At 53.3% G+C, this 25,417-nt stretch overlaps 1 protein-coding gene across 1 annotated transcript in view; it reads right to left on the reverse strand.

The window, feature by feature from the left end:
- The window catches only part of INSR (insulin receptor), a 36,011-nt gene extending 10,859 nt beyond the window's left edge, over nt 1–25,152 (reverse strand). Inside the window, exons 1-7 of the mRNA XM_053372220.1 lie at nt 25,089–25,152; nt 22,193–22,741; nt 6,824–7,139; nt 4,637–4,785; nt 3,506–3,650; nt 2,364–2,578; nt 1,024–1,150 (exon numbers count right to left, since the gene is read on the reverse strand). Of these exons, the coding sequence (XP_053228195.1) occupies nt 1,024–1,150; nt 2,364–2,578; nt 3,506–3,650; nt 4,637–4,785; nt 6,824–7,139; nt 22,193–22,741; nt 25,089–25,137 (1,550 nt within the window). The 5' untranslated portion in view covers nt 25,138–25,152. The remainder of the gene's footprint in view (nt 1–1,023; nt 1,151–2,363; nt 2,579–3,505; nt 3,651–4,636; nt 4,786–6,823; nt 7,140–22,192; nt 22,742–25,088) is intronic.
- Nucleotides 25,153–25,417: the final 265 nt, after the last annotated feature.

Genomic DNA, 25,417 nt, shown 5'->3' on the forward strand with positions numbered 1-25,417 from the left:
GAGCCGGTTGGGCTGCGGCTGCTCTTCCCGCGCTCTGGCTTTTATTTCAAGCGCTGCCTCTACCGACCCTTCACTCCCAGCTACAGAAATGGCAGAATCTACTTGACAACTTCATTTTAGGGGGCAGCCCTCCAAATTGCATCGCCCGAGACAAAGGAGGAATAGGAGGACAGCTCATCCTTAGTTATTTTGCAGAGAAGCCTTTCAACTTAAATAATGCACCTTCTTAGCGATTCGGCGGGGATCTTGTGGGTTCACATGAAATCGCTCTGCGCCACTCCTTCAAATAATGCCCAGCCTTTTTAAAATCCTTCCTGGTGCGAGGATTGGGCAAATACAGTCTCTTTCTTCAGTTGACTTTTAGGGTATAGAAGAGAGCGTGTTCACATTTAGTTTGGACTAAGGTGAAGGGACCTTTGACCATTAGGTCCAGTCGTGACCGACTCTGGGATTGCGGCGCTCATCTTGCTTTATTGGCCGAGGGAGCCAGCGTCATGTGGGTCATGTGGCCAGCAGGACTAAGCCGCTTCTGGCGAACCAGAGCAGTGCACAGAAATGACTTTTGCCTTCCTACCAGAGCGGGACCTATTTATCTACTTGCACTGGTGTGCTTTCGAACTGCTAGGTGGGTAGGATCAGGGACCGAGCAACGGGAGCTCACCCCTTCGCGGGGATTCGAACCACCGACCTTCTGACCGGCAAGTCCCAGGCTCTGTGGTTTAACCCACAGTGCCACCCGTGTCCCCTTTTATTCCTAGACTGGACCATCCTCTTCCTCTTCCCCGGCTGCAACAAAACATGTCTCTCCTGCATGGGTCTCTGCGGCCACAGCAGGTGCTGTAACTCTCTCTGATCAAGCTGGGTGTGTGTGTTATAGAATCCTGGAATTGAAGGGTTGGAAAGGACCCCCCCCCCCCGGGCCATCTAGTCCAACCCCCGGCAACGCAGGAATCCCAGCCAGAGAACCCCTCTCTCCCCAAGACCCAAAGTGCAGAAAGGAGCTCCCCGCCCCACTTTACTCACGCTTCCCTATACAAGAGCATGAAGCCCAGGAGGTCGCGGAAGTCCAGCGGCCAGTAAGGCTCCCACTTGACCATGATCTTGTCGCAGGTGGTTTTGATGTAGGAGAACTTGAGCACTTCGCTTTCGCCTGCATGAAGGGTGGAAAAGGCGTGTTGGAGACGGGAGAGCCCGGCCAAGGACCCAGGTTATTCATTTTGATCGTGTAACTTTATGTTGTGAACCACCAACCACGTGGGAGGCCCTTAAGCGGAACCCCAGTCCAAGAGCACGCTCCCCCCTCTCCCTCTCTTTCTCGCCTTCTCTCCCTTTCTCTCTCTCCTCTTCCTCCTTCTCTCTCCTTCTTTCTCTTTCCCTGTCCTTTTCTTTCTCTTTCTTCCTTTCTCCCTCTCCCTTTCTCTCCTCTCTCTCTTCCTATCCCTCTTTCTCCGCCTCCTCTTCCTCCTTCTCTCCCTCTTTCTCCTCTTCCTCCCTCCCTCTCTCATTCTCTCTCCTCTCCCTCTCGTTCTCTCCTTTTCTTTCTTTCTCTCCCTCCCCCTTTCCCTCTCTCTCTCCTGGAGGCTGTCGGTGCCAAGGGAGGCCCCTGGGAGGAGAAGCTGCCCTGCGTTCTGCCAGCCTGGCAGGCGCTCCAGGAGGGAGGGAGCCGAGACTGAGCAAACATATAGATCGTACACAGAGAGGAGGCGCCGGCCAGGAGGGAAAGAGGGCCGGAAGACAACCCCGGAAGCGCTCCTCTGGGAGAGCAGAGGGAGGGTGTCGGGTGTGTACAGGGTTCGACCCCACCTCCAAGTGGAGTAGGGCAGGCTTAATGGGGTCTTTATTATTAATATAATTAAGCTCAGGCCCAGGAGCTTGAAGAGCAGCCCTTCTGGTCTCAGGAAGCCCCACAGCACCCTTGGGCCCTGCTTGGGGTCCTTCCTCTGGCCTGATCCTGCCAGGCTCTTCTGAAATGCCCTTCTACAGAGCTCTTCTACCTCACTGCTGTCCACACTGACCGGCAGCAGCAGCTCTCCAGGACCCAACTTGGAGACGCCCCTGCGGGGAGAACCTGGGACCAGCTACTTGGCCGCTGAGACACAGCCCTTTCCTGCAAGTTACTCCAAAGAAGAAGCTAAGGCTCCAGTCCTCAAGGTTCTAGATGAAGAAGCGATTCAAGCAGGGCAATCGGAAGCTGCCTGCTGCCTCTCCCTCTGAAGCATCTAGCTCCATATCTCCTGCTCAGACTGGCAGCAGTACCCCGGGGTTTCAGGCAGCAGCAGCACCCGGGAAAACTGCCACAATTCGAACCTGGGACCGTTGTGCGTGCAAAAGCACAGCGCCCACCCCTCGTCTGCCCCGCTTACAAGAGGCCTGGTCGCCGTTGGTCTTGAGGGCGATGTCGTTCTTCTCCTGGCGCCCCTTGGCCCCCGAGATCTCCTCCATCTTGTCGATCTCGGACAGGCAGAGCTTGGGGTTGTAGTGGAAGAAGAGCTTTCCGCGGGCGATGGTGAGGTTGTGCTTGCTCCAGTCCCACAGCTGGCGCAGGTTCTGGTTGTCCAAGGCGTAGAAGGAATAGTTCCTGGCGGGGAGGGGGAAAGAGGAAGGTGACTACGGCCGGGGGGAGAAGAGAGAGAGATGCCCCTTGGCCGGGGGGGGGGGAGCAGGCTCAGCAAGAACTCGCAAGCTGCCAGGGAGGGAGCTCTTTCTTCAAAGAAAACAAGATCCCTAAAAGCTGCCTAAATCTTGTCCTTCCCCAGCAATCTGAGACTTCTCCGTCTCGACTGCCTTTGCTCTGCCCTCTTCATCCCTCTCCTGGTTGCAGCAGGAGAGGAAGACGCCCTGGCTTCTTCTCCAGCCGGACTCCTCTCTGCCTCTTTTTCCTTTAGAAATTTATTTATTCGGTTTTTCAGATTAAAACTTTACAGCCACATCTCCCAACATAAAAACAAAATTCCAAGGACTCTCTTGCACTTCCCCCCTCTGTGGGTCCTATTGTTAATTATTTCCTCCTGCATCTTTTATGATAACCCAAATCTTTTACCTCTCCGCTGCGTACAAAATTCACCCTTAAACTACAAGTGTTATTCCAGTGCTACTAATGATTTTAACTGTTTACAATGGTCTAAGAAACCCAGTCAGATAAGCGGGGTAGAATTATGATGATAATTATTCCCTACTCCTTATTTAAATTTTGGTCTTCCTGATTTCTGATTCTTCCGGTCATTTGGGGCACAAAGCTCTGAAGCCGAGCTACAGCTTCCTGCCAAGCAAGCAGTGGGTCTACTCTGAGTAGTGTTCACTTGGCGACACCAGCGTTTGTTCCCTACCTGTTTTTGGACATGTACAACCCCCCCTTTTCCTCCAGGGAGCTCAGGTTGGCGGGTGTGTCCCGTCCCCCCATTTGATACCCACAACGCCCCTGCGAGGCAGGCCAGGGCGGAGCCGCACAACCCAGCAAGGATTGGGGCCTTGCTCCTAGCAGCCCCTTCCCAGGGGCCCCACTCACCCTGCTTCCAGGGCCTCCCCTCGGATCAGGTGCAGCTTCCGGAAGAAGGAGAGGGAGACTAGGGCGTAGGAGCGTCGGATCTTCAAGTAGCCCGTGATCTCCTCAATCAAGCCCAGGTTGGCCTCCAGCTCAGCCGCAATGTTGCCTGCAGGGGGGATGCAGAGGTGTGGGCTGAGCCTGCCTAGAAACGGGCCCTGCTGCTTCACAGGCTCACGGAACTGTGGGGTGGGAAGGGACCCCCAGAGGTCATCCAGCCCAACCCCCTTGGCAATGCAGGATGAAGAATCCCTGGCGGACGCCCCCCCCCCAGAGCTCCGCTTCGAAACCTCCAAGGAAGGAGAGTCCACTACCGACCAAAAGAGTCCACAGAATGTTCTCCAAGGGGCAGGAAGATTCAAGAAGCATTTGGGTGTATTCTAGTATCAAAATAATTCTTTTCCCATTGGCAGAATATGGATAGACATCTTTTCAAAATGAGAGCATCAAGCGATACGGAGGCCGATCCTAGTTCTGGGTTTTCCCCAAAGGGATTTCTTATCGGTAAAAAGCTTGGCATGGTGCGAACAAATTTTCTGCCCTAACTTTTAGTCGGAATCGCCTTTCTTGGAAGCCGTCGGTTCAGGTCCTCCAGAGCAACAGAAAACCAAGCTTGCTCCCACTTCTATGGGGCAGCCCTCGAGATATTTGGAGAGGACTTTCATATCTCCTCTTTTCCAGGCTAGACACCCCTAACTCTATCATTCCATATGTATGATCTAGTTGGGATTCCTGCATTGGGCCCCTTCCGACGCCACAATGCTACGATCCCAATTCTCTCCTCCGCACACCTTCCAGCTTGTCTGTGACCTCCTTAGGCCCAGAACCGGACAAAGCCCTCGTCTCCGTCACTCTGCCGGCTTTTCCTTCTGGCCCTCTCCCTCCCCACTTCAGCACATGGCCCCCGGAAGAAGGGAATGCGGCCCTCCGCTGAAAAGGCTCCCCCAGAGCTGAAGCCGTGAGGTTCTGGACTTGAGAAGGAATCCCTTGTGTCCCAGAGAGAAAGAGCAAAACCAGCTTCCAGGTGACTGGCTTGGCGTGGGGCAGAGAGAGGCCCCTCTGGCTCCCCCCACATCCTGCCCCCCAGGAACTCACTTCCTCCGCGGATGTTGATGGTCAGGCTGCCGTTGACGACGGTGCACCCCTGGAGCTCCTGGGCCGCCGTCACGGAGTCGATGGTCTTCTCCTTGACGGGCAACTCACAGATTTTGGGGCACAGCCCCTCGCAGGGGGTGCAGAGAAGGCTGTAGAAAAGACACGGAGGGGAAAGCTCTGGGAGTTTGGCTTGGGTGCAGAGGCCGCAGAGATGCACCCGCAGCCTCTTGGATGGCCCTGTAGGGCCTGCAGACCCACATTCCCAAAAGGGGAGAGGAAAGGAACCTCAGAACAGCTTGCTGGGTGAGGCCAGTGGCCAGTCCAGCCCAGCACCCTGTTCTCACAATGGCAGCCCCCCCTAAAAAAACCACACACACTCCAGTCCTCTCCTCTGGTTTCATGCAACTAGGATTCATGGAGGCAGAGCAGCTGTCGGCAATTTGTCCAGTCGTCTTTTAAAGCCATCGCCGCCTCCTGTGGCAATGAGTTCCACAGGTTTACGATGTGTCGCTCCGGACAAGGACAGTGCCTTGGGGGCTGTGGGGCGGCACAGAACGAAGCCTCGTTCTAATCTCTCTCCCCCGGCAAGCAAATTGAGCTCAAACTAAACAGGACGGGTGAAAGGGTCCCTGCTGCAAGGTCCTTCAGCACCCTGCTGGTCAGGGGGGCATGTTGTGGAGGGGCCTGCCTTCGAGATTCTGCTTCCAGTTTCCTGCCCCCTCCCTTTCGCAACCCCGTCATAGCAAGGAGGTTTGCGAAAAGAGCATTTGGAGAAAATTTCATCTGCTGTGAGAACGTTCATCAGGTGCAGGAGGAACAAGGTCTGTTGCCGCCGCTGCTGCTGCTGCCGTCAGCCACAATTAGAGGCCAATTAGCTGCCCTTTCCTGAGACTGATCAGAACAGGCCATTTCCTCTCCTCCTCTGGCTTTGCCCAAGAGCGTCAGGAAGCTGGTTTGCCAAGAAGAGGGAGGCTGAGGACCCCCCCATATCTAGATGGGGTCTAGATAGGTCTAGATGGGGCGACAAGAAGGGGATGCTTCCCTTGCGTTTGGAGGGGCAACAGCCCCCCCCAGCCTCTCACCCCGTCCCCACAGCGGGCAAATTTCAGAGACTGCCTCCGATAAATGTACAAGTAATTATGCTGCTATCTTAAATATCAAACATACATCAAGCGTGGATTAAACTCCCTCCCATGGCGTTATCAGGCAGGGGCTCCTTGGGACCGACTGAAGGTCTGCCTCTTTCAGTAAGCGAAGGTCTGGAATTGTTCTCACTGTTCTCGCTGGGCTAAGAGGAGACCCACTGAAACGAAGCGGCCTGTTTCAATGAGTCTCCTTTGGGCAGGGGTGCAACCCGCTGTTTTAAGTCTGCGAATTCGCTTTCGGCGCTGTTTACATTATCGGTGGTTGATCCCCGACCCCCTTTTCCGTTCCTTCCTCCATTAATAAACAAGATAAACCAAAGATAAAGAACAGAAATATTGTTACAGCAGGTTGAGAGCCGCCTAAGATTGGGCACGATCACTGAACGTGTTTCCAAAGCATTACCCAAAATGCCCATTTCCCCACAAACCTGTTAGGCCGCATTGTGCGCGTTCTTTCGTAACAGGTGAGTTTAACCAGAGATCCTATTGACCAACTCTCTCTCCATCCATCAGGACAGAGCTCCCCTCACCTCCGTCTTTTACCCAATTATAAATCTTAGCAGCCGTTCTAAGGCTGGGCGCTATTTCTCGATCGTTTTCCAAAATGAAACGTTAATGTTTTCGTCGGGAGGCGTTTTTTGGACAAGGACCCCTGCCGGAGTGTGGGGGCTCAGACACCCCTGAAATAAAAGAGGGGATCTCTGAGACTAGGGGGTCCAGCTCCCTCCACACTACAACAGCCCTCAGGGATGGGCAGCGGGCAGAAAAAGGGCTTTAAATCCTCATCGCCTTCCTCCTCAACGGGTTGGGGGGCTCACTCTACGTTGCGCCGACCTCTTTCTCTCCCCCAAATCACTTTTATTACTTTTATTATTATTGCTCTGTTTCGGGCCGTCAAAGCGGTGAGTTGCACAGACTCGCGCAACTGGGACAGGGAGTCAAAGCAAGACCCCGATATTGGGGGGACGGTTGCCGATGAGAAGAGGCACCCGCTTGGTTTCTCCGCCCCCCTCCCCGGTGTGTGTGTGTGTCGCCAACTCACTTGGTGGAGTTCATGGTGTAGCCGGAAGGGCAGCCGGGGGCGCACTCTCCGTTGTGGATGACGGGGCAGTCCGACTGGCGGGCGGCCTTGCACTTGTTGTGCAGCTCCTGGCAGAAGTCAAAGGTGACGCAGCGCCACCCGGCGTAGCGGTAGGACCCGGCGGGGCACCTCTCCACGCACCGGCCCTCCAGGCTGAAGTGGCGGCAGGCCAGGCACTTCTCCGGGTCACCCGGCTCCAGGCAGCTGCCCAGGCACTCGGCGTGGCAGCAGGTGCCCTCCGGGGTGCAGCCCTGGGACTTGCAGGCGGAAGGGCAGACTGCGGGGAGCAGAGGAGAAAGAGAGAGAAACGGATGAGAACACGCCCCGCAAGCCCCGCCTCTCACAGAGGGCCTACTCGGTGGTGGCGCCCTGCCATCTGATGCCAAGGAAATAAACACAACTTTCGGAAGACATCGGAAGGGAAGTTTTTCACATTTTCTTGTGCTTTTATATGTGCTGGAAGCCGCCCAGAGTGGCTGGGGACACCCCTCCCCCCAGATGGGCAGCATTGTTGGCTATTTGCAGATTAGTTGCGCTGCAGAAAGCTTGCGGGGGAGACCACACAATACAAGGAACTCAAAAATAACTTTAACAAGGTTTTAACCACAAAAACAAAAACTCCTTTTACATTAAAGACATCAAGAAGCATGACCCATCCACCAACCCCACCCCCAGGGGACTGAGAGCGCTAGGTGCTGCTACTTGTATACTATACCCAATTGCTGACACAGCTTAATTAACACAACTCAGCAGCACCTGCTATACTGTTCCACAGCTGTAAAACTGGGTCTTGTTATTTGCTCTGGCCCTTAAAGACATCTTGTGGAACAATAATGAACCTTCACATTTAAAGAGACCATTCAACAAGGGTATAAATAAGAGAATTATTATTATAGAGCAACGCCTGCCCATGTCTCCACCCTTCCGTCTCCCTCCCGCCCACAGAGCTGGGCCACCCCATTACCTGTCCTCCAATTTGGGGGGGGGGCAGCTGCTTCCCACTAGGCACACAGAACAGGGCCTCCAGCGGGTGGCTCCCCTAGTTACCGTCGCTTGAAATAAGTCCAGAGCGGCCAACAGCTCTGGTCCTTTCTTTTTGGATAGCAGTCTCCACAATTTTGAATAAAGGGCTCACTTAATGGGAACAACGGAAGCTGCCTTGCCCAAAGTCGGACCATCAAATCCGACCAGCTCAGTATCATCGCCTCTGACCGGCCGTCGAGTTTCGAACAGCCTTTCCCAGCCCTGCTTGGAGATGCTGGGGTGTGTCTGTGCTGTACCTGGTCTCCCCCCCCCAAAAAGCAGGTGTTCTAATCACTGAGCTGCAGCTTTTCGTTCTACTTCTTCCCCACTCCTGTATTCTGAGAAAGATCCAGCCGAGGAAGGAATCACTTGCACAACGGGATCTCATGGGGGGGGGGGGCGAACTAGCAAGTTGGTTGTCGCTTGCGCATAGGAAGAACAACCCATGTGTTTTTTGGAGGGGGCGACCCCATAAAACCCTTCTCAAATGCAAAATGTGGGACACAGACACACCACACCCCTGCAATGTCTGAATTTAGTATTCATTTAGTATTGCATTTACACCCCACCTCCAAGGAGCTTGAGGCGAGTGGGGATTCGAACCCTGGTCTCTCCCAGGCCCAAGTCAGAACACTCTAACCACTACACCACACTGCCTCTCAGGTTCAAGGTTATTTCTCATATACTTTCCCTAATTGAGTCAGTCTAGGCCACGGAACATGACTATTACAACTGTAGCAAACTGCAGAGCTGAATCCTGTTACTTCTTTAACTGTCGGTTGTTGCAACTAATCTCAATTTCCCTTTCGTTTCTTTGCCTGCCTGCCATTATTTTAATAATAATAATAACAACAGGAGTAAAGCAAACCAAAAGACCTGGCGTGAGTCCAGACCGCAAGCCACGGGGAGGAGGAGGAGGAGAAAAATATACAAACATATATCTCTAGATATGTAACACGGCTGCCGATCCCGAGAAATCCAGGCCGGGAAAAAGGGCTCCCCCAGGAGAACCGCCCTCTCCCTGAACCAATGCCTTGGCTGCTTGGAGTGGCGAAGGGAGGGGGGCCTCATTCAAGACATTTTTCCTGCCTCTGCACAAAGCAAACAGATCCTTAACCCCTTCGGCCTCTTTCCCCGGCTGAGATCCAGCGCTGAAAAAGTTGCAAGCCACGTTGCATCAGGGCTTGCGATAAATAACATGCCAGATCTGTCAGCAGAGGCCAAAAAAAGGAGCTTAGCGAATGGCGTCGCCTGGAGACGCATGCATGGAGGGAGCTGCCTTATAGAGCCAGGCACTGGCTGGCAGTGGCTGGCCAGGGTTTCAGGCACAGACAGGCAGCAGCAGCCCTCTGGGTTTTTAGATGGTGTTTCCCCCTACCAGTGACTGAGCTTCCGCATTCGAATCAGGCGTCTCCCCCCCCCCCCCCGTCAGTCAAAATCCTTCCCTTAGAAATGAAGTTCAGATTGGCGGTATCAGGAAGTTTTGAAGCTCTGGCGTTTTATTGTGTTTTCATTGTTGCTGGAAGCTGCCCAGGGTGGCAGGGAAACCCAACCAGATGGGAAGGGGTATAAATAATAATATTACTACTACTACTCGTTGCTCTGAAAAAAAGGCTGGATTGAATGCAAAATTGAATATCCAGTCATATAGACCCTTGGGTTGCTGGAAACCGCGGGAGGAGAAGGGGCTCTTGTATTCGAATCCTGCTGGGGTGTCTGGTTGGCCGCTGTGGCTGGGGAGATGGGCACACTGCAAATAGTAAAATTATCATCGTTCTTATTTAAGGTGCTGGTCTGGATGGGCCCCCTTTGGCATGACCCGGCAGGCTCTTCTTGTGCTTTTAGCTCTCAGTAATGCCTGCACTACTCGGGACGCGGGTGGTGCTGTGGGTAAAAGCCTCAGCACCTAGGGCTTGCCGATCGAAAGGTCGGCGGTTCGAATCCCCGCGGCGGGGTGCGCTCCCGCTGCTCGGTCCCAGCGCCTGCCAACCTAGCAGTTCGAAAGCACCCCCGGGTGCAAGTAGATAAATAGGGACCGCTTACTGGCGGGAAGGTAAACGGCGTTTCCGTGTGCTGCGCTGGCTCGCCAGATGCAGCTTTGTCACGCTGGCCACGTGACCCGGAAGTGTCTCCGGACAGCGCTGGCCCCCAGCCGGACGGGCAGGGGTACCTTTACCTTTAATGCCTGCACTGACTGGCAGCAGCTCTCCGGCTCTGCCCAGAGATGCCCCGTGGGCCTTCTGCATGCAGAGCAGGTACCCTAACCACTAAACTACGGCTCTTCTGAAGGTGCGCCCTGCCTCTCACCGTAGAAGGAGGCAGCTGTGCTCCCATGCAACATAGGAATGGAGCCAAGCAAGCAGGATTCGAATGCAACTCTCCCTGCTGCAGAGGCACCACGCTTGTTGCCAGGATCACCCTCTCCATTGCCTATCCCTCTTGGAGCCACCCTGTGCACTTCGCTGAGACGGCAACTGCGGAAAAAGTTCCCAGGTTGAAGTGGGAAACCCAGAGAGAAAGAGAGAGAGACTGCCGGTCTGTGAAGGCAACATGGGGCCAGGTGGGCTGACTTATAGATCATGGAACTGTAGTGTTGGAAGGGACCCCCAGGGTCATCTAGCCCAACCCGCTTTGGAAAAGCCCAGGGCGCAGGAAAGCAAGCCAGTCCTGAACGGAGGATGCCAACAAGCACACGCCTTTTGCATGGGAAACGCCGACTGGAATATGGGTGTGTCGGATCCACTCCTGAGCCAAAGTTGGGACCCGATTGAGTCGAGAAATCTGGGTCTGGGGCGGAGGGGAGAAGAGAGGGCTGCCGCCTCCGCCAGCAGAACTGCTGACAACTCTGCAGGGAGGGCGCGCCTGGGCTTGGAGGTTTGTGTTTGTGTGAGGCTCCTCAGACTCAGCGTCCCGCTGGCGGGAACTGAACTCCCATCTGCCACAAAATAGCCCCACCATATAAAACAGGCACTGTTTCAGCTGCAGGGTGGTTCCGTGCCGTGTCAGAATCGGGCCTTTCGTGGGGTGCAGAACCCACCCTTCGCAGCACCTCCCCCTTGCGCGTAAGGCAGGCGCTGTCACTCTGGCCTTCTCAGTGCATACGAAGAGCAGGCAGAGGGCCCGTTTAGCCCAGCATCAGGATGCCCGAAAGGAAACGCGCAAGTTTTTAGAGCCCTCTCGCCTCCTCTGGTTCCCAGCAAGCCGTACGCAAGGCGCATGGCGGCCTCCCCCAACTCCTGTGGGAGGCAGTTCCAAAGGTGAACACCACAGCTCCTTCCCAAACCTTCCAGCATTCAGCTTCACCAGGCGCTTTCCCCAATGCGCCTTTCCAGCAGCGGACATCTCCATCTCAGCCCTGAACCGACAGGACGACGGAGAGGAGGAAGAGGATTCTGCCGAGGGGGAAGGCAGCGCTGGGACACCCCCTGGGGCAAGCCAGGGCCTGGGGCGCAGCACGCCTGGGCTGCTGACCGGAGCTGGTTATCGGCAGCATGTGACAAGCCTGCTGAGGAATCCGCCCCGGCTGCCAAGATGCTCCTGGGCCAAATTTAAAGTGTTGCTGGGGGCGGGCGAAGAAGCCCTGAATCCGAGACGCTGCCTTTTGCTGCCTGTTCCTGCCTTGAGGAAACACCGCAAGCTGCTCCTTACGGGTCGACGCTAACGGAGCTCCCTGCCTTTCCACACGACTTATTTTCATCTATTAGACTCGCATGCCGCCCTTCGATAAAAATATACAAGCTAAAAAGCACAAATGAATAGCTAAAAGAACGAAACGAGAACCTCCCCTCCCACAAAAAAACCAGCACCCCACTCAGTGAAATTTATCTGCAAAGGAAGCAGCTTAAGACAATAAATAAATAACGCACACTTTAAAACAAGCACCAAAAACCAGTTTTCTTCTTCTGGAACTCATTCATCTTTTTTATCTGATAGCAGGGAAGCAACAGGCCCTCCGGCCATCTGAAGAGCGAAACTGGAGTGGGTGTGTTTGTATATGTGCATGAGACAGAGAGAGATTTCCCTCGAGAAACTACGCAGCCCTGAGTCTTTCTTGCGCAGGGACGCGGAATGAAGGCTGCCTTGTCCAGAGCCAGTTTGGTCCACTGGGCTCAAGACACGGGCCAGCCGCAGCAGGGATTTGGGGTGGGGAGGGAGCCAAGATCCTGCAAGACATGACCGAGGAAGAGGAAGAAGTAGCAGATCCTGCCACTGCCTTGGCGCTCTCCATCTCTGCTCCCAAAAGTGGAAGAGACCCGAAGACACATCTAGTCCAACCCCCTGAGATGCCTCTGTTCAGAAAGGGATGCAGTCCCTGCCCACCTGACGCCTCTGTTCTGAGATGTATTTTTTTTTAAATCTGCTAGAGGTCAAAAAAGCAGCAGCAAGTTTCTTTCCAGCCCCCAGTTTCCCCTGAACTCCTTTCTCCACCCCGCTGGTTTCCCTGTGGGTTTCCCCTCCAGGCACAAACCCTTCTCCTGCAAGTGTCAGCCTCCCTGCTTGCAAACCCAGGACGGTTATTATGCAAGCCCAAGACAACAGCCCTGCACTCCTCGCCTTCCCCCTTAAAGGCAGCAGCGCTGAATCAAGGCAACAGGATCCCTCCCCAAAGCAATTGCACAAAGGGGTTTGGGTGTGGAGGGAACACCTTTGGCGGAGCAGGCGAACAGTAATAATGAAGGGAGTTGCAAAAGCATCTTCCCTCAAAGAGCTGCTGGCGAAGGGCTCAGTGAAAATGCCAGCAGGGCTGCAGTGAGGAAAGAGGATTCGGGGCTCGCACATTTGAACCCACCACGACCAGAAGCAGCAAGAACAGAGGGCTTGCAGACTTTGAAGTCAAGGAAGCAGGAATCTGGCGCCAGAGGAGGAAACATCTGCCCAATCTTCGCCACAACCTCATTAAGCCCTGCCCCGGCCTCTAGCGCTTGCCCGCTAATAATAATTTTAAAAAGAAGGGACGCCTAAAGGCGGCAAACAGCTGATGGGGGGGGGTCCCAGCTCGGCTTGGCGTCTGCCGCCCTCTGCACGCCCAGGTCGAGAGCCAGGATGCAATCGCTTCCCAGGGCAGGAAGGAAGGTGGTGTCTGGGCAGACGTGACCCCCGGGCTGTGCACGGACGGAGAGCCAGAGCCATCGCTCTGCACTGTTTTGACCAGGACTCTGGTGATGTCAGCTCCGGAGAGGCGGCGTTTGCCCACCGGACATCCTATTCCCTGTGAGTCCCGTTGCGGCTGCTTGTGCCCGTGACGGCTTTGGGGTGGTTTCTGCGTGATCCTGCTTCCGAATACAAAAGGTACCTAGGTTTCCACTTGCTGCCGGTCCCAGAACTTCCTGCAGAATCCCTCACAGAAGGCGGAGGAGGCCTAAGGGAGGTTTTGTTCCAGGAGGATGGAGGAAAGAGCCTGCTGGGTCAGCCCAAAGGGAGCCCACCTCATCCGCAGTCCTGCTCTTCTCAACTGTGGCCAAAGGGAAACTTGATGGCAGGACCTGAGTTCGAGAGCAGCGTCCCTCCTCTCCTGCAGTCTCTAGCGACTCACATGAAGGAGGATACTGAGCAGGGACGCAGCACACAGCCATCCTGGCTAGTATCCCTCCAGAGCCCTCTCCTCTTCCATAAATTTGCCTGACCCTCTTTTAAAGCTGTCCAAGCTGGAGGCGCCATCACGGCCTCCTGCAGCAGGGAGTCCCACAGTTTTGACCATGTGCGGTGTGAAGAAGCCTGTTCTTTTGTCTTTCCTGAATCTTCCAACACTCAGCTTTGCTAGATGTCAACAAGAGGGGTGGGGTGGGGGGACGTATTCCTGTTCGCTTTCTCCACGTCACAGAATCCTAGAATCGTAGACTTGGAAACTGACCCCCAGGGGTCATCCAGTCCAACCCCCTGCAATGCGGGAATCTCAGCTAAGGCATCCAGCACAGAGGGTCACCCACATTCTGCTTAAAAACCTCCAAGGAAGCAGAGTCCCTCCTACTGTCAAATGCAGAACTGGCAGGGAACTTTAGCGGACGATTCACAGGGGCGGCTCGATGCTAATCCACCTGCTTGCTGAACCAGAACCAACAAAACAAGCTGAATTTGCAAGGGGGAAAGCTTTGGTAGAAAGATAAGAGTAGCCCCACAAATTCGCGAGGAGGGAGCTTTCGGCAGGCGCCCCCGAAACGCCTCAAGAGCGCTCTGCCAGGCTAGCTGATGCTGCCATGTATTCCAAGGTCAAAACTGCAATAAATCAGGTCTGAAAGCGAGGCAGGAGGTCAAGCCAGGTTATTGCCGTGACCGGAGGGTGGCGATTTGGAGCGATGGTGCGGAAGCCACACGGAACAAGACCGAGTAAAACCCAGACAGGCAACTTCAGCAGGGTTGCAGTTTGGGGGAAAGAGTCCATTTTGGGACAGGCGTTGTTTCAAAAAGGAAGGAAGGCACAGGTGAGGGCTAGGCTGACCTCAGCTGCACCTGGGTAGTGACTCCCCAAGGCGTGACTCGGTTTCCAGGGGACCGAGACTTTGGCTTGGTTTTGAAACGGCGAAATAAACAGCAAGCGCTGCCCCCAGGACGTTTTGCAGCCGTTCATTAATTCTCAACAGAAGTATCAGATAAGCTGTTTATTCCACAGCTGCATGTGGAATCTTAAGGCTAACCAAAAAACCATATATATTTTTCCAAGTTTCAAAACTTTGAAAGGCTTTATTTCACTTGTGGATGAAGACAAAGAGGCCCACGTCAGATCGCACGCTCCCAGGGGCTGCGTCTGCACAAGGGGTGGGGGGCGAAGGGCCTCGGGGAGCTCCGGATCCGACAGGCAACTTGCCGCGTAACGTACAAGGGCAGCTCCACATCTGTGGGAAGAGGACGAGTGCGCCCCGTCTTACGCAAGGCTGTTGCAACACCGCAGCAGCGGCACGTGAAAGACTTTGCAACCGCGGGTAGAGATCTTGGCATTTCAGCAGTTCATTAATTCGTCCTGTTCTGGCTTCTGAGAAGGGAGATTTTTATCTCCTCCCCGCCCCCACCCCAGCTCCGCAGTTAAAATTTCCGACAAGGGAAAGTTCCCAAATCCCTTTTGCAGAATCTTGAGGGGCAGGGAGGGGAAGAGGAGGAAAGGGAATCCCTCCATTTCCTTCCTCTGGTCAGTACCGAAACACGGGCAGCCTCATTCGGCGGAGGAGGGGGGATAGAAATCCGAGGAGCAGGATCTCACCCCTGCGAGGGCCTGCGCTTGTTATTCTTTGGATTCTGGGGAACGCCAGAGAGAGGGAATTCCAGGAAAACATCTGGAGCGAGTCGTGCCCGGGCGAGACGCGGGGAACGTTTGCTGGAAGAGCTCCGATTACCTAAAGAACAGCAACGCAAGCAGAAGAGAAAGAGGAGGCCCACAAGGTCCAGGGGCCGAGAGACCCTCAGCGCCGCTGCCACACAGGCCAGCCCCGCAGGGCTGTTGTTAACTCAGGGGAGCAAGAGCATATGAACCTACCTAGACTCAGATCATCTTCCGAGGCCCTCCTTTGTGTGTCTCCTCCTTGAGAGGTCCAGAGGGTGGCAACATGAGAACAGGGCCTTCTCTGCAGTGGCTCCCCAACTGTGGGAATGCTCTCCCCAAGGAAGTTCGCCTGGCGCCTTCATTACACACCTTTAGGCACCAGGCAAAAAAGTTCCGTTTTAACCAGGCCTTTGGTTGGTCTGATTAATATCCTATTCCCTTTTAAAATGTGGCTTTTTGGGGGCGTTATTGGATTGTTGTTTTTATTTTGATTATATATATTGTAGTTTTTATGTTGATCTTTTATGTGAACCGCCGTTTATAAATTCAATAAATAAATAAATAGAAAGACCCAAGGCCAAGCAGCTAGAAAACACTGCTTTCTTGTTTTGAGAATGGAGGCATCTGAGAATCACTCCCTGGTAAGCTTACGGCTTTTGCAGGCAACATTTGTGGAGGAAGCGAGGGTCCCAGAAGCCCCTCTGCCCAGCCAAAGGGACCTCACTCTGCTTTGCATTGGACCCCTCAGCAAGGCCAAGGCGGGCGTGTCTTGTCATCTGGGCAGCCCAGGACCCCCAGACGCACTGCCCAGGCTTGCACCCAGGGCAGGTCACTTCGGTGTGCTGCTAATCTCCAGACAGATTGCCTCTCCGATGCCCAGCCGTAATCATGAAGACTAGAACCTTCTTGTTTATTTTGAAGGAAAGGGCCATCGCTCAGCTGCAGAGCGCCTGTGCTCAGTGTCCAAAAGGCCCAGTTCCCCAACAGCTGGGAAAGACCCTCTCTGCCGGAAACCCTCGAGAGCAGCTGCCAGTCCGTGGAGACAACACAGCTCTAGATGGCCTTGTGAGAAGGCACCAACCATTCCTGCCTTTTGCTCCGGGCTGCTTCTTGTCCCGCCTGCTCGCTCTCAAATTCGTTTGGCAAACTCCATTCCGCACAGATTTCTTTTTAAAGAAGGAGAGGCCTTCGTCGTCGTCATCCTCCTCTCCCCCCCCCCCAGCTGACAGTCAGGGAGCCGCCTGGCGGTCCGGGCCCAGCGATTCCAGTGTGGCCACATAGCCAGCATTCCACAGGAATTCCGGAGCGACGGGCCTCCCGTGGAAGCTCAGAGGGACAAATGCGTGCGCTCTGCTAAGTGGGAAAGCATGCAGTGGGGAGGCTGCACGAGGGAGGGCACGGCGCAAGCCGCTCTTGCACCCCTGGCCATCACCCGAGGGCCTTCAGTCTTCCACCGTCATTTTGTGCCCCTGCACCAGGAACTGTGCAGAAAGTCAGGGCCGAAGGTGAGACAGGCTGCGACTAGAAAAGGTGGCCAGTCTCCTGTCCAAGCAGCGTCCAGCTATCTCTGGCCTCCCCTGTCGGAGGCGGTCATTGCCTCCCGCCACAAGTTTCTGGTGTGCATTTGGGGGCTTCCCTTACGGGGTCACCTGTGGTTGGCCACCGTGACCACAGGGTGGCGGACAGGACCCCTTTGGCCTGACCGAGACTGCCGTGTTTGAAATTAGAATTTTGCATCCGGCACTGCGCGTCGAAGGAGAACTATATGAAAATGATGTGCCGTTGGTATTTAACACCTACAAAATTATCAAAGATGTATTTGTTGTTGTTGTTTAGTCGTTTAGTTGCGTCCGCCTCTTCGTGACCCCCTGGAGCAGAGCACGCCAGGCCCTCCTGTCTTCCACTGCCTCCCGCAGTTTGGTCAGACTCATGTTCGTAGCTTTGAGAACACTATCCACATCTCGTCCTCTGTCATCCCCTTCTCCTTGCGCCCTCCATCTTTCCCAGCATCAGGGTCTTTTCCAGGGAGTCTTCTCTTCTCATGAGGTGGCCAAAGTCTTGGAGCCTCAGCTTCAGGATCTGTCCTTCCAGTGAGCACTCAGGGCTGATTTCCTTCCGAATGGATACGTTTGATCTTCTCACAGTCCATGGGACTCTCCAGAGTCTCCTCCAGCACCAGAATTCAAAAGCATCCATTCTTCGGCGATCAGCCTTCTTGATGGTCCAGCTCTCACTTCCATACATCACTCCTGGGGAAACCAGAGCTTGAACTATATGGACCTTTGTTGATGTCTCTGCTTTTTAAGATGCTGTCTAGTTTTGTCATTGCAAAGATGTATACATTGCAAAGATGTACTGAACTGCTTCAATGTATGTTGGAAGTGTAAGGAGAAGGAAGGCACTTTCGACCACATGTGGTGGTTGTGCAAGGTCACAAGAGCATTCTGGGAAATGACATATAATGAGCTGGGGGGGGAGTTTAAAAAAACATCTGTGAAAAAAAACCAGAGGCTTTTTTTTCTACTAGGAATTTTAGGTGCGGAGATACCAAAGGAGCAGAAACTATTCTTTATGTAGGCGACGACAGCAGCGCGGATCCTACTGGCCCCAAGATGGAAAGAAGATAAAGTCTCGGCCTGCAGGGCCCTCTGCGTGTTCTCAGAAGCCCCACCTTGCGTGTGTTGGTGGTGGAAATATCATCACTTGCTAGGATGGGGAAACGCACGTGCCGCAACCGCCGGCTGCCAACTTCCACCAATAATAATAATAATAATAATAGATGCGCCAACGTGTGAAATAAATAAAGAAATGGCCTCCTTCCTTCTCTCCCACCAGCGACAGGAAATATATTCCTTTCCTTTGCTTTTCTTGGAGCTTTAAAGAAACATCACACCCTCAAGAGAACGGGGCTGATTTAATCCAGAGCTATCTATAGGCCCAGTTTCCCGTGTCGAGAGGGGACGGGGTTATAGGGTGGGAGAAGGAAGCGGATCGCAGAGAAGACCAGCTTACGATTTACAGGAATTCCCAGGATTTTTATTTTTATTTTTAAGCCGCAGGAAACTGTTGCTAAGGAATGTTCCCACCTAAGCAAACATTACAAGACGCTGTTTTTCCCACACACACCTCTGAACTTTGCCACCCTCTGAGAAGGCAAAGTCTCAGCAGCAAGGAAAGGGAAAAAAAATATTGAGGAAGCGAGGCTGTTCCTGCAGGCAAAGAGCTTTCCTTGGGCTCCCCAAGACATTTCAAGCGTGCTGCCAGTTGCTTGGAGACCTTCAGGGAATGAGGGACCCACAACCCTCAGAAATGAATTCTAATTATTACTATTATTAATAATAAGGGTGATCAGGACAGTGGAGAGGACTTCAGGGCTCAGCTGTCTACAGTTCCCCTGTTTCCTCTCCCCAAAACAACCCGTAATTCCTCACTCGCTCCCTACAGCAGTTGCAAATCAGCAGCAGAAGAAAACTCAGGAACAAATTGGGGGAAACCGTGGCCGGTTTTGGGAGCAGTAGTGGAAAGATGGAGGCTGGAGGGAGAGATACAACCACGAGGGAGCAGAAATGGAAAATACGGACGTGTTGGAGGGGAAAACCCTCCTCTTGCCAGGATTCACGGTCGAGGCCTCAGCTCCCACCCACTCACTCACGCCTGCCTTGTTTTGTCTGCTGGATCAGAGAGAGGAGGAGAGATTAGCCGGGGCAGCAGACGGCAAACTGTTACTTGCAGGGGGTTTGAGGCCCTGGAAGGAGGAGCAGCACCCCTCACTTTGGCATAAACAACCGTCTCGGCCTGCACCGCGAAGCCGCTGGATGCAAGCCAGGGGCCCAAAAGGAACATGCATAAAAAGAGCCTCCTGGATCGAGGCCGGGAGCAGGACCTGGGAGCAACAGCACCACCCTCCCCACCTATTTACCCATGAGAGTATTTGTATACTGCGGTGTCAGAGCAGGTTCTCGGCAATAAAAGCATAAAACCCTGCGACGAAAGCCATTAAAAGGGTTAAAGGCAGGCACCAATTCCGTGTTGTGGAAGGATGTCTTCTTAATGGAGATTCCTGCATTGCAGGGGGCGGTTTGGGGTCCCTTCCGACTCTACAATCCTGTGGTTCTAAAGCAGCCTGCATAGACCTGGTGGAATGGGAAAGTTCTCAGCAGGCACAGAAGACTCCTGCTGAGCCTCTAGTGGCAGGGAGTTCCACAGGGCCGGCAATGCTAAAGGCTTGGTTTCTTGTCATCTGCGGCAACTGGCATTCGGAGATGGCTGAGGAGAACACAGCCATTGGGGCCACGGAGAGCTTTATTCCCTATCTTAATTTGCCTAAAAGCTCTTAAAAAGCAGAGACATCACCTTGCCAACAAAGGTCCGTATAGTTCAAGCTCTGGTTTTCCCAGTAGTGATGTATGGAAGTGAAAGCTGCACCGTAAAGAAGGCTGATCGCCGAAGAATGGATGCTTTTGAATTCTGGTGCTGGAGGAGACTCTTGAGAGTCCCATGGACTGCAAGAAGATCCAACCTCTCCATCCTTAAGGAAATCAGCCCTGAGTGCTCACGGGAAGGACAGATCCTGACGCTGAGGCTCCAATACTTTGGCCACCTCAGGAGAAGAGAAGACTCCCTGGAAAAGACCCTGATGCTGGGAAAGATGGAGGGCACAAGGAGAAGGGGACGACAGAGGACAAGATGGTGGGACAGTGTTCTCGAAGAGACCAGAATGAGTTTGACCAAACTGCGGGAGGCAGTGGAAGACAGGAGGGCCTGGCGTGCTCTGGTCCAGGGGGGCACAAAGAGGCGGACACAACTAAACAACAATTTGCCTAACCCTCCCCTTTAAAGTCATTCATAAGAACATGAGACGAACTCTGTAGCAGCCGCCCTGGTTCAGCCTCCTGTCCTCCCCCCAGGGAACCACAAGATGCCCCCAGGGGAAGCCTTTGCAAGCAGGACTTGCGATGATTCCCAGCAGAACCGGCACCTGCATTTTCTGCAGAGGAGGGGCCCTAGCCGTGGGGTCTAACAGCCCCCCAACAGCCTTGTTCCCCTCCGTCAATCTGTCTAATCTGTGCAAGCGTACAACAGCCGCTGTCTACGTAGCAAGCTCCTTCAAAATCTGGCAGTCAAAATATACACAAAGGAAGTTCGGCCGCGGCAGCAGTTTGTGGCGTTCAAAAAGCTTTCTCCAAGCTCTCTCTGTGTGTTTGTGTGTGTGTGTGTGTGTATAGATGTATATATCTCACCGGCCGCAACGCTACCAGTCCAAATGTTTTGGGCTTGTAAAACAATTAAAGGAAAATAAAAAAGAACGCACGCAGAACCTACAAGGAAGCTTTGGGCAGGTTAAGTAAACCGGAGAAGGAGCTTAGCCATCACAAAGCCTTTGTTGTCTCTTCTCTCCTAGCAAGCGAGACCCAAACATTGACAGGAGAGATTCCAAATAATGAAGAAAGCAAACTACAAAAAAACAAAAACGAACAGAAAAAGAGCCCTTTCCAGGCAGAAGTTAAGCAGCTACTGAAGTTAAATCGAACACAAAGCCTCGGGCTTTGCTTCAGAAGCTTGAAGCGGGGAAAGAAACCGGTTTTGGACTTTGGCTAGTCCACCTGCTGCCGTTTGGTACCCACAGATATTTGCGAACGGGCTTCTCCGCCGCAGCGACCCTCCAAACAGAAACCAAAACCCAGCGCAGCTGCACAAAACGAGTTGCGAGTTGACGACTTTCCAACCACGCCTGCCACTGGAAGAGCAAACCTGCCCAGGGGTCTCACTGAAATGGGGGTCTTAAAAAGCTCCACCACCACCACCACTAGGTTTTGGCTAAAGCACTGGTTTTCATTTCGTGGTCATGCGAGGGTGGCATGATGTCTATCGCTCTGCGAACTGCCCTTTTCGGATTCATAACGTGCCTTATTTGCACTGTTAATTCGAAAGCAAATAGGAGAGGGTGGGTCCGGCGGTACAGGCTGGGAGTCCGAGGTGGGGGCTTTGTGTCGGGGCCAGTTAAGGACTGCTGCCCTCGGCAAACACCACGGACTCCGCCTAGCAACAGGACGTAAGAATTTCCGTTCCCAAACTTGGGTCTTCCAAGGAGCCCAAGGCGGTGAGGCGCACGTGGCTCTTCCTCCTCCTCATTTGATCCACACAACAACCCTGTGAGGTAGGATAGGCTAAGCCTGTGGTTCCCAATGTGGGGCAAATTGATTTTTAAGGGGGGCAATTTGAGAATGAGTTACAGACGTATCTTGGTTCTCAAACAGATTGTGTTTGACTTCCAGAACTGTTCGAAAACCAAGACACGGCTACCGATTGGCTGCAGGAGTGTTGTGCAGCCAATCGGAAGCTGTGCTGGATGATTGGCTCCCAAAAATTCTTTGAAAACCAGAACACTCACTTTCGGTTTTCGATCATTCGGGAGCCGAAATGTACAAGTTCCAAGACGTTCGGCAACCAAGATACGATGGTCATACTTAATTCGTTCTGGAGGTCCGTACTTAACCTGAAAGTGTTCTTAACCTGAAGCACCACCTTAGCTAATGGGGCCTCCTGCTGCTGCTGTGCCGCCAGAGCACGATTTCTGTTCTCATCCTGAAGCAAAGTTCTTAACCTGAAGCACTATTTCTGGGTTAGCGGAGTCTTTAACCTGAAGCGTATGCAACCCGAAGTACCACTGTATCAACAAATGAATGGCCTTTTAGGCTTCCTCCACATGAATAGGAGTCCACTTTTTGAATAATAAGAATTATATGTCACGGGAGGGGGGTGCCACCAGAATTTTAGAGACGCTTAAGTGGGGCATGGCCAAAAAAAGAGGTTGGGAACCACTGGGCTAAACGGCGTTTCTCAAACTAGGGTTCCCAGCGGTTGGGCTACAATACCCATCTTCCCTGACCTGCTAGCTAGGGATGATGGGAGCTGTAGTCCAAAAAGAGCTGGTTTGGGAAACCCCGGATTAGAGCAGAGGCCCACCCAGTCCAGAAGCCTCTTCTCCCCAGTGCGAGAGCCCTCTCTCCCCCTCCTGCGGTTCACGGCAAGCAGCATTCAGAAGCATCCCTTACCTCTCTGGCAATGCTCGTGGCTCCAGCAGCGCTCGATGAAGATGCCGTTGATCACCGTCGGGGAGCAGACGCTCTTCCCCTTGGCCTTCCCGGGGCAGATGTCCCCGCACTCCTCGTCCCGCTTGTTGGCGACAATGTAGTTGTCCTCGACGGAGTCCACGATCCGGGACCAGTCGATGGTGGAGAGGTAGCACAGCTCGGCGTTCTTCTCGATGCGCACGGCCCCCCGGGTGATGTTCATCAGGCTGGGCAGGCCCACCTCCTTCAGGTGGACCATCTCAAAGATGACCAGGGCGTAGTTGAAGAAGAGCCGCGTCCCCCGGATGACCGTCAGGTTGGGAAAGAGCGTCTTGAGGCTCTCCAGGCCGTAGACCCGGAAGAGCAGCAGGTATTCAGTGACCATGGTGAGCTTGGGGTAGCTGAGGCCCCGGAAGTTCTCAGTCTTGGCTCCGAACATGAGCAGGATCTGCAGGTGGCCCTCGATCACCGTGCAGTTCTCCAGCTGGCGGAAGTTGGAAATGTCGTTCCGGATGTTCATACTGGGGCAAACTGGAAAGAGAACCGGGGACAAAAACGGTTAAAATAATCTGCTGGGAGAGCTTTCCAGCTGCCAAACAGACACCTCTCCTCCCAACAGGCAGCGGCAACAGCTTGTGACTCAGTGTTTGAAATTAGGCAGGCACCAGGCGCGTTTTGCACCTGGCTATTGGCGCTGTGGGTTAAACCCCAGAGCCTAGGGCTTGCTGATCAGAAGGTTGGCGGTTCGAATCCCCGCAATGACGGGGTGAGCTCCTGTTGCTCGGTCCCTGCTCCTGCCAACCTAGCAGTTCGAAAGCACGTCAACGTGCAAGTAGATAAAGAGGTAACGCTCCGGCGGGAAGGTAAACGGCGTTTCCATGCGCTGCTCCGGTTTCCCAGAAGCGGCTTAGTCCTGCTGGCCACATGACCCGGAAGCTGTATGCCGGATCCGTCAGCCGATAAAGTGAGATGAGCGCCGCAACCCCAGAGTCGGTTACGACGTGACCTAATGGTCAGGGGTCCCTTTACCTTTATTTGCCACTTTCTGTTCTCAAAGCTCTCAACCTGGCTCAAGGTTGTCCTCTGAACTAGCCAGATGTTCAGCTGAGAACCAGCCAGTCAGTCCATCATTTGATAAATAAGACTTTAGAGCTGTCTTGCCCCCAAATGGCAACTAGACATTCCGTTTTGGAGACCGTAACCCTGATTTAAGGAGCCGTTTGAAGTCCGGCCTCCCGTATTTTTCACTCTATAAGACGCACTTTTCCCCTCCTAAAAAGTAAGGGGAAATGTGTGTGCGTCTTATGGAGCGAATGCAGGCTGTGCGGGTATCTCGGAAGCCAGAACAGCAAGAGGGATTACTGCTTTCACTGTGCAGTGATCCCTCTTGCTGTTCTGGCTTCTGAGATTCAGAATATTCTTTTTCTTGTTTTCCTCCTCTAAAAACTAGGTGCGTCTTATGGAGCGAAAAATACGGTATATATCTGAGTTTCTAACGTGGCTGTAACTTCAAGCACTGCGGGTTTGCAACTGATCCGAGTTCCACTCCGAGCAGAGCCACTGAAATCAATAGGCCTACGTCAGTCAAGGGAGGAACTTAAGATGGATACAACCCACTGCCTGTGGGTTACATTAAAAGGGTCTTTGGGTTTTCTTTTCCAGCCACTCAGCCCCAAACCCACAGCATGTGAAAACCCCAAACCTCTCTTCCCCCACCCTTGCCCTTTTTGGGGAGAGAGCTGCCCATCCCTTGCCTGGCCTCTCTGTCACTTGGGCCAACCCAGAGGGCCACCGCTTGGGACAGGAAGGGCCGGTCTTGGGAATCTGAATGCAGCCACTCCAACTGTCTGCCTCTGCCCCCCCCCCCGAAGCCCTTGGCCACGAAGACGCTCCGGTGTCATAATCTGATTTAGACATGCTAATCTGCGTTGGATAACCAGAGGGCCGGGATTAATATCCCCTCCCAGCTGCGGGATAAACTGCCGGCGCTTAAAAGTCTTCATCTCCAAAAGCCAATTTGGCCGGCTCTGAGAGGGGATTTGAGCTAATTCGCTCCGTGGCCACTGGCCACGACAGCGACAGGCCACCCTACCAGCGTTGGGAGGGAGCGGGTTACATTTTATCCTGCTTATTACTGGATTTATAGCACGCCTTTCTTCCCAAAGGAGCCCAGGGCGGTATCCTGCTAAACTGCACTCAGAGTAGACCCGCTGAAATTCATGGGCCTGATTAGTTAGCCCGTGTCCTTCAGTTTCAACGGGTTGGCGTTACTCATACTCAAAGCAGATCCATTGAAACCAGCATATAGGATGAATAGGACTAGGTGATATATCAATATTGTGGTACCGGTTTCATGATTCTATAATGTCAAGGATCATTATACTTGTGCGCTGCGCAGAAATCACAATGCGGAGAAAAGCGTGGAGCCATCCAGCGCCTCTCCATAACTCCATCCTTATTTCGGACACCGTGATATAATATTGGTTCTCAAACTGAATCTGTTCTGGAAGTCCGTTCCAAAACCAAAGCATTCCAAAACCAAGGCGCGCTTTCCCATACAAAGTAATGCAAAATGGATTAATCCATTCCAGACCTTTAAAAACAACCCCTAAAACAGCAACTTAACATGAATTTTGCTATCTAACGAGGCCATCAATCCATAAAATGAAAGCGATAAACAATGTGCTGCAGTCACACAATCAATTCATCAGTAGCTGAACTGGGTTCCACAGTGTCACAAAAACAAAAAAAGAGCCGCAAATACAAAAACGCAAAATAAACAGCAAAACCAGACAGACCTCAGCGTAAAACTCAAATCGGAAGCGTAACACTCAAAACGGAGCACTTTCGGAATAGGTTTGCAAACCGGAACACTTACTTCTGGGTTTGCAATGTTTGGGTTCCAAGTTGTTTGAGTCCCAAGGCATTTGAGAACCAAGGTCCCACTGTATATCACAACTGGTGACGACACTGAAAACCAAATATCGCCCTGCCCTATCGACAAACGCCAAGTCCGTCGATTCCAAGGGGTCTTTCTTCTCTGAATATTACTATTCTTTGCTGCGTTCCTATCCTGCCCCTTTCTCTAAACGGCCGCACGTGTCCCAGAGAGAAGGAGAGCTGGGCCAGAGGTGGGGCCAGAGGCGGCCGAGGCCAGGCAACCCAATACCTGCAAAGGTCGCCCGTGCTTAACCCCGACAAATGTCA

This window comes from Podarcis raffonei, chromosome 18 (assembly GCF_027172205.1).
Source record: "Podarcis raffonei isolate rPodRaf1 chromosome 18, rPodRaf1.pri, whole genome shotgun sequence".
Classification (NCBI taxonomy): Eukaryota; Metazoa; Chordata; class Lepidosauria; order Squamata; family Lacertidae; genus Podarcis; species Podarcis raffonei.